The following is an 8766-nucleotide window of genomic DNA, read 5'->3' as shown; positions in this document are numbered from 1 at the left end:
ATATATATATATATATATATATATCCAAATCAGGGTGGTTTAGTGTTTGTATAGACTGAATCTCATGGCAATGCAGGCAAAGCATGAGATCAAAATGAGAGTTGGACAAGGCCGACAAAGTTTAGATCAAGTCTTATATCAAGGTCATGTTTTGAATTGATATTGTGGAATTCATGGAATCGGAAAACAGAAAAACAGAACAAAAGACTACAGTTTAGAAAAATACAAAGATGCAGTATAGTGTAACCAGTAAATTTTAAAAACCACCAAAAATGTCCAAGTAATTATTTTTATTTTGAAATTAACTTGACATACACAATTCAAAGAAAGGAATATATTAATTTAGAAATATGCTTTGGATCTAAACACACACTCGCTCACACACTCGCTCACTCACTCACACACACACACACACACACACACACACACACACACACACACACACACACACACACACATACACACTGCACCTGTCACAAGCATCAAGTGATAGTTTTCAGTGAGTAAGACTAACATCAAACTTGAATAGAATAAAACTAACATTGAGCCACATTACATTTAGTGTACTCATAAAAGCTTTTGCATAAATGGTTGTAAGTGTAATATGGGCTGGACATAAAAATAAAATGTGATTAATAGTGCTTAATCATGATTATTCCTCTCTTGATTGTGTCCTTGATTAGAATGACTGGTCTTTAGATATGGTTGCAGTTGAGCTATCATCCTGTGGACACAACAAGCCTTTCTCTCCATGATCTCCCCCAGCTTACAGACATATTCATCAAATGCCTGTTCGGATAGAGACACAGTAAGTACAGAGAAAAATGCAAAATCAGTTAAAAAGTGGAAAATGAAAGGATGTAACAAATGTTTTGTTGGGTTATTCTGACCATGTCAGGCTGCTGACACAGAAGTGTCCCCACTTGATGGCACAAAGTTTCCATTTCTTCAAGCTGCTCCCAGTGGGCCTGGACAATATGCCATCTACAGTTGGATTGGATTAAAGAAAAAGTGAAACTCTTTTGTATCATGTTCGTAAAACTAAGATATATCAGCACTATTAAAAAAAAACCTTATACACAGATATGTAGTAATACTAGTTCTTGGGTGCGGATTTAAAGTTTAGAGTGGCACTTACTGATCCTGATAAAAGTCTTCCAACATAGACAGACGGATTACGGGTTTAATGTGCAGATTGCTGGTGCTTCTCCCTGTATTTGATTCTACGGTACCAGGTTGGACTGGGATGCTGGAGTTGCTGGAACAGTTTGAATGCACCGTGTGACACAATTTTGTGTTCAACTGATCCGGGGCACTTTTTGACTGTGGTTTTGAAATGGGAACATCAAGTTTATTGTGCATTAGAATCTGCGAGCTGTGTAAACCAGTGTGCTGGAAGGACGATGAACTTGACTGCATGGCACAAGTTTCTACACATGCAGATGCAGATGATTTATGTGGGGATGTAGGGGCTTTGTTGTTCACGACTTCTATAGCTTGTTTGGTTTTAGGTTTGTGGTTGCTTTCCTGGTTCTGGATGGTGAATGGCTTAACTTCAGGAGTAGGAGGCTTCATCATATCTGGGCAAGAGTAAAAGAAAAAGTTACAAACCAATATTGTTTCATTTTTAGCCCTTTTCCAGTTATAGTGCACACATACAGAGATAATGCTTACCTATTCCACAACGTTTGTCTGTGTGAAAACATAAGCAGTCTTTAGACACAATGGTATCCGAGGTGGAAGGGCACTGGGTTCTTGTTTGTGACAGCTCCAGAAGTGACAGGTGTAATTCTGCCTCTTCATCCCCACTAGCTTTGAGATGCTTGTTGTCCACTCTCTTCTCTCCTCTCATACTTTTTCCCAATTCAGAAAGAGAGAGTGGGGAGTTGCTGTGTTCACCTTGGAGGAATGAGACTGGTGGAACTGGTTGGTTCACTTCAAACAAGGAGATACCGAGGGGGTCGATGATGGAACTGAGATGATCTGTACAAGGCTCTCCTTGATTTAAAGCAGATATTTTGTTTTCTGCTTCTGCATGGTCGTGTACCTGAGTGCACTCTGTATTTTCAGATAATTTGGTAAGTGTTTCACATCCAGTCTGTGTGACGGAAGCATTGAGAGGTTGTGAGTTTGAATGAGTATTTTCACATTCTCTCCTGCTGGCATTACCAACAAACTCCTTCTCCTTAAAGCTGCCCGATGACACTCCCTGTTGGAGAATTTCCAATATTGGTGGCAAGATTTTTGAAGTGACTCTGGTATTCTTCAAAGTAGAAGAAGGATCACTGACTTTATTAGTAGCTATAAATGTGTCGGTTTGTTTAAAGGATGGGGAGAGGGGCCGTTCTGCTGGAGCTCGCTGATGGGGTGATTGAGCAGGAGGATGGTTATTTGTCTGCTCTGTCTCTGCCATTGCTACAAAAGGCCAGTTTCTCTCTTCTTGTTGTTCCATCCCAACTATCCTCCAGTCCTCTATCTTTACTCTTACGTCTCTTTCACCTGTTGCCCTCAGTGACTTCATCTTTTCACTTTTACCACCTTTCTGTCCAAATCCCGCCCCTGTTCCTTCAGAATGTACCCTCCGATCTTCACTAATACCACCAGAGACTTCACAACCAACCTCAAATGTGTTTTTATTGTGTCCTGGGGATGTTTTAGGTTGTAAATTAATCTCTTCACTTGGGAAGGAAGATAAGTGCCCATTCTTCCCATCAGTCTGAACTTCAATCCTGCTCCTGTACTCATCTAAAGTCTTTTCTAAATCATGATGCATAAAGGTTGATAATGAAATGAAAGAAGATGGTTGGATAGAAGACAGAGACACAGAGGAAGAGAAAGAGGCCTTACTAGAGGAAGAGAAAGGTGGAGATGTAGGGTTGAGGAATGGAGAGTCAAATGAAGTCATAGGTGAAGGCATGAATCTCTGGAGCTGCTGGTGATACCATTTCAGATGCCTGTCCCTCTCCTTTTCCCTTTCATGAACTTTTTGTAGATCTATTACACTTAATCTTTCTAACTTACATCTTTCACCCTCTTTTCCATCTTCTGAAGTGCTTTGCTGATCCACTTTTTCTTTGTGGTCGAGTGCAGATATCCTCTGCATCTTCTCTGTTGATTGTCTGAATGCCACCGGTGCATCAATGTTTTGGTCACAGGTTGGGTGACCTGCACGGCCGTTCCCTCCATGTGTTTCTCTTCTTTTATCTCTTTCTCTTCTTCTACCTGCTTTCTTCCTCTTGTCACTGGTTCCCAACAAGTGTCTGATTGGTGTGATTTGTTCAAGTCCTATCATCTTTTTCGGTCTTGTTTCCTCCTTCCATCTGCTGCTGATGGCCTTGGAGCAGAGAATTGTGTCCCCTGTGGTCAACTTCACAGCAGGTGCAGAGGGGCTAAAAGCCTCTTTTTGATTGCATGGCTTTGCTTTTTTCTGGGGGCTTTTTCCTCCGGTGCCACCACTGCTGAACAGGTTGTGCATGGGTGACGGTATTGTCTTGTCCTTTTTTCCTCCTCTTAGTCCTTCCTGTCTCCTTAATTCCTTCACCCTAAGAAAAATGAAGACGATAACTAGGTCTGCGTGATATGGGAAACCATATCACGCAGACCAGATTTTTTATTTTCAGTTTTTTTATTTTCTGTGACATACAGTACGTATAACACTATGTGACTTGAAATACTCTCCAGAAGTCATCATTCTGTAGCTTTTTATTGCTTGTTTGACAGTCTTAAATGAAGAGGACTACAATCCACCAACCTATCTGACTAATAAACCACACAAAATAACTAGCCACAGCCTTACATAAACAAAACCCAGAATTTTTATCACAGTACTTGTACTATAGCATTGTTGAAAACTATGTGTAACCCACAATAGCATAATGCAACTAAACTCTAGATATATTTAGCAGTTTGATATTTATGTGTGTGTGTGTGTGTGTGTGTGTGTGTGTGTGTGTGTGTGTGTGTGTGTGTGTGTGCGTGTGCGTGTGTGTGTGCGTGTGTGTGTGTTTGAAAAAAACATGCATTCTTACCGATCTGCATATCTTAATGTGTTAAGTGTGTGTTCAGTTGTGAAGTCTCCTGGGGAAATGTTGGCGATCATGCATGTCATCGAGTCTCCAACAAAGGAGTCTCTCAAAATCTATCGCATGAACAAAAACAAGAGAGGGTTTAGTGACATCATGCAAAAAATGAGTCACGATATTCACAAACAATTTATGAAAAAATTCTATTCATATTAGAGCAAGTGACAAAAGTCAAGTACTGTACCTGTGTAAGTTTGTTTTGTCTGAAAGGTGTGTGCAGCTGCTCTTGGTCAAGGGATCGGATGCATTCTTTAAGCTGAGGCGAGAAAATGTATAGACTTTACAGAATTTACAAAGTACAGTATAAAAACCGCCTCTTACATTTCCAAATATACTCTTACATGTTTTATGTTCGATCACAGGGTGTGTAACTTACTGCCAGTAGACTCTGATTGATTTCTGCTCCCTCCACTCGACTCTGTTTGCCTGGTTCTTTTGCATCCGATGCCCTCTCACTTCCTGCCAAGTCCACAAACCACATTCTACACACACACGCACACACACACACGCACACGCACACACACACACACACACACACACACACACACACACACACACACACACACACACACACACACACACACACACACCATATTATTATTTTAAATCATTATTGGGTAATGTTCCACTACACAGTAACCCCCCCCACACACACACACACACACACACACACTATTTATAGTCAGACCCTAGGCTTAAATATATTGTTCTGTATTACTATTACTCAGGGTATTTTTCAGTGAATTATATATATTATGGTATTTGTATGACGCGTATTTGCTGTTTCATAGGGACTTCTTCATGTTACTCACTTGCCAGCTACCTGCTGGTTTGTCCCTCTGAGCTGAATCTGAAGCAAGGCATGGGAGCGAGAGGAGCGTGGATTCACTCCAGTCTTCCCCTGTGTGCGCTCCTCCGTGCCCTGTGAAATCACCTTTATATGCACAACAAAAAATGCAAGAGGGAGACAAAACAGAGACCTCAAAACATGTTGAGTAGAAGAAGTCAAGCCTACAAGAGTCTAGCGGTGCATCAGTGAACATGCCTGCACAGAAGTCATTGACCGGAGATGCTCCAGCTGAATTTAGTCTTAATATACATCTGAAAATAGAAATGAGTTTCTTTCTTGTGAAAACAAAATACTTGATGGGGCAAACCTCCAGAAGTGAGTTAACTGAGTCCACGCTGACAACACGGAGGCCGGCAATGTGAACCACCTTCTGTCCATCTTCCCTGGCAAACAGCCTTATCAAGACATAGAATATAGGAAAGCAAAAAAACAGAAGGAAAAGAAATACAGGAAATAGTAAGTTATGATAAAAATTAAACCGCGTACTTACAAGAATAATGAGAAACTGGGAGACAAAATTTGTATTTTATTATTTAAACGCATACTATTAATGTTTATGTTGGTATTTTAACCAGATATCTACAAAACATCATTCTCACACACACACACACACACCTTTTCCTGTGGTCCAATAGGTCGTAAAGCTGACCGCAGTAGATTTCAAAGAAACTGACAAATACCATCATAGGCGAGTGTGTGTGCACGGTGGAGAGGTGAGCAAAAATATCCTGGGCTGCTAGTGTGTACATCCCTGGTCTCCTAGGAGATGAGCCCAACATGGTGTGGGTCTTCCCTGCACCTGTCTGGCCATATGCAAAGCAGGTGGCTTTGCCTCTATGGACACACACGCACGCACGCACGCACACACACACACACACACACACACAAAACACAAATATTGATTACTGGAGAGTATATACTGATGAATTTTGGCACAGGTGGTAAACAGACGACATAAATGCAACAATTTTGATTCATGTCTGTACTTGAACGCTACGTCACCCATTGAGCATGTGCTGCACCAGAGGATATGCTGTTCTTTGATACACTTCCTCGTTGGAGCTCTCCTCCCCGAAAACATGGTCAAAGTAGAACCTGTGCTACAGGGGTGAAAGAATGAGGCAATGTAAGTAATCAAGTAAAATCACACCCTATGCAAAAAAAATCTCGTTCATCACAATAAGCTTATTTGTTTGTTAAGCTCCACCCACAGTACAGATTTGTGATGTGATCAGCTGGTGACGGTCTCCTCTGTGGATATTCTCAGTACCTGTAGTGTGTACTGGGTGAGATCCACAGCCTCTTTGCTCTCGTGGATTATCACACATTCTCCGTAAGTTGTGACAACATCTACCTCCCCTCTCCTGCACTCAGCGCGTGTCAGAGGTCTTTTCCTCACACAGACACTAATGCGCTGCCCTCCTGGTCGCCTGCAACACAATATGTAATATCAATATCGCCCCCCCCCCCCAAAAAAAACTTCATGATTGAGTGAGATGAACTCACTGAAACCTAAGTGCTTGTGTTTGCATTGGAGAACTTTTTGTGGTACTTTAAACAAAGATTTATATCAATCTTAAGTAAAGGGACATTAAAATACTGCCTATACTGCTACTAACCTTTGTTTGGGGGTTGTAGGGGAACTCAGTGGTAGTCCATAGTTATAGTCCGCTGTTCTCTTTGCTTGATAAACAGATGTTGTCGCTGTGTGTACATTAACCTCTTTACTGTTAATTTCTTTAACTGGTTTTTCCTTCCTAGAGATTCCTTTTCCATCTTTGCTGATAACCCTCTTTGATGTGACAACTTTAGGTTTAGATTTTTTTACAATGGGTGAGACACACTTCGTTGATAATCTGGTGGGAAAGTTGAACGTGGAACTTTGCCTCACAACGTCTGGCTTGGTGTTTGCTCCCTTGTGACAATCGTATTGATGACTATAAACACCCGTCTTGTGGTTGTTGTTCTGGTACACAGTATCTACTGAATGAGTTGATAGCTTCTCATCAATGCTGTCACAACTGAAGTCAAGCTTGCGAACACATGATGCTTTGGAAAAACTAACAGCTCTTGTCTCATCTTCATCATCATATGCGTCTCCATCGGGATCCCCACATCCATCACAGGTAATGCCACTCTCTCCTTCAGTATAGGTCTCTTCACTGCTATATTCATCATCTTCAGAATCAATCTCAAGAGTTTTGACAATTTGGATCAACTGGAAAAGTCGAGTTCTGTCCTCCATAGAGCAGATTCCCAGGATGGGATAGTCCTCCATGGTCAGCCTCGAAAGGTGGGCTGCACAACGAACACCTACTGAGCTTAAACTGAATGGACAGAAGACAGGTGGTCAGAGGATGAAAGGACGAGATGAATGTGTTTGGGTGTCCTGAGCCTGAGTGAGGGAGTTTACCTGGAATAGTAACTCTGCAGCCCAACCGCTCTCAGACACTCATACAAGCACAGTCTCTTGTCTTTCTCTTCCATGTCTCTTTGGTTTTTCTTTACTTCACTCCACTTACCCTGTAAGTGGCAGACATATCACATAATTTTGCCTACTATTTATTCACACAAAGCAAATGCGTGCAAGATATGATTGTAACTCAACGATAATGAATTAAAGCTATTGATTAAAATACAGCCCCAAAGCTGAATTATCACTACACCTCCATTCATTAGCCACACTGTATTTTCCAAGACAATGTGCCCTTGCTGTTTTTACTTGGTCGGTGCTTTCCGTCTCAGACTGATGGATATTGGTCTGGCCTGTCACTGTCTCATTCTTACCACACTGCACTGTTGTGGCGGTACGCCAAGCACAGGACGCTGTCCACTGTTGAAATCTGAGACTTGTTCAGGATGGAGCCAGCACTCTGGAGTCATGTCACACATCTCTGCAATGTGGACAATATGATAAATATAGCGCCCACAGGCAACAGTTACAGAAGTCTTACTGTATGATGCTTGATTAAAATCACTCACTGTAAATTTTTAGTAAGTGTTGTTTACTGTGTAAATGTTTGTCTTGAGCTGTGTGTTGATTTTTTTTTTTACTTCAGAAATACATGGAGAAGCTGTTTGAGCTCCTTTTAACATATGAAGGTCTTTTCTGTCAATAAAAAGTCATAATTCAGTGAACTGATTCAGGTTTTTGTTGTTGTTTTTTTGCCTTCTTTTGTGAATGAATGAATATACTCTCAAATGGCAAAGACAAACAAGAAACTTACCAGATTCACTTCAGACTTCTTAGAAACAATTGGCAAATGAGTGACTTTTATCAGATGGAACTAACTGAACTGAGTCCATCAATTTTCCAGAGTTGCCGGCTACAGTGGTATCACTATTTCCGTACACAAAGTAGATCTCCATAACGACACAGACTGTTTGCAGAGGGCACTTCAGTTTCCCCGCGATGAATGAGCGCAACTCTGGATCAGGAAGCCGTCGATGAACACATGGCAGAAAGTCCAACAAATGTTATCAAGCGTCCTCAGGACGGGACGACAGCCGGTCGAATTCAGCATTACACAGACACATAATCCGCAGAGGGCTTAAAAAAAAACCCCAGCAAACCTGCTTAGACTAAAGGCTCCTGAAATTAAACCCCTCACACTCTTTCCCGACGTGCATCACGATGTAATAAATTATTCTGTACTTGTAAATTTGGTAATTTAACAAGATCATCACCCGAAATATTACCAAATATATGTGCGATTCAATATAAGGAGGCGATATTTTGCATCAATAAATGCTTCAGAGAAATTCAGATGATGTGAGATACAGAGCATTTACAGAGCGGAGACCTGTAACTGGAGTTTAATTGTACTTAATGTG

At 41.2% G+C, this 8766-nt stretch overlaps 1 protein-coding gene across 2 annotated transcripts; it reads right to left on the bottom strand.

Annotated features, from left to right (window-relative positions):
- Positions 1-372: 372 nt before the first annotated feature.
- On the bottom strand, positions 373-8423 carry LOC137592897 (kinesin-like protein KIF24). Of its 2 annotated transcripts, none has more exons than XM_068311374.1 (16): positions 8160-8423; positions 7720-7826; positions 7346-7455; positions 6552-7259; positions 6203-6362; positions 5935-6032; positions 5548-5766; positions 5240-5327; positions 4895-5016; positions 4459-4564; positions 4267-4338; positions 4029-4138; positions 1675-3542; positions 1139-1580; positions 891-984; positions 373-789 (listed from the first exon to the last, which is right to left on the bottom strand). In XM_068311374.1, the coding sequence occupies exons 2-16, from the start codon at positions 7822-7824 to the stop codon at positions 643-645; spliced, it is 4449 nt and encodes a 1482-aa protein (XP_068167475.1). In that variant the 5' UTR covers positions 7825-7826; positions 8160-8423; the 3' UTR covers positions 373-642. The 2 variants fall into 2 exon arrangements, with proteins under 2 accessions (XP_068167475.1, XP_068167477.1); XM_068311376.1 differs by having other exon boundaries at positions 7599-7826; positions 8160-8422.
- Between the last annotated feature and the right edge of the window lie 343 nt (positions 8424-8766).

This window comes from Antennarius striatus, chromosome 3, assembly GCF_040054535.1.
Source record: "Antennarius striatus isolate MH-2024 chromosome 3, ASM4005453v1, whole genome shotgun sequence".
In the NCBI taxonomy this organism is placed as follows: domain Eukaryota; kingdom Metazoa; phylum Chordata; class Actinopteri; order Lophiiformes; family Antennariidae; genus Antennarius; species Antennarius striatus.
Note: the sequence above shows the minus strand (reverse complement) of the source record. Positions and strands in the feature narration are given on the sequence as shown.

What these genes read in the sequence shown, in the direction of transcription:
- LOC137592897 (XM_068311374.1), bottom strand. Translation starts at nt 7,824, where the DNA reads ATGTGTGACATGACTCCAGAGTGCTGGCTCCATCCTGAACAAGTCTCA. An exon ending in AGACAAACGTTGTGGAATAG is followed by an intron (nt 1,581 to 1,674) that starts GTAAGCATTATC and finishes ACTCTTGCCCAG; the next exon opens with ATATGATGAAGCCTCCTACT. An exon ending in TGTGTCAGCAGCCTGACATG is followed by an intron (nt 790 to 890) that starts GTCAGAATAACC and finishes CTATCCGAACAG; the next exon opens with GCATTTGATGAATATGTCTG.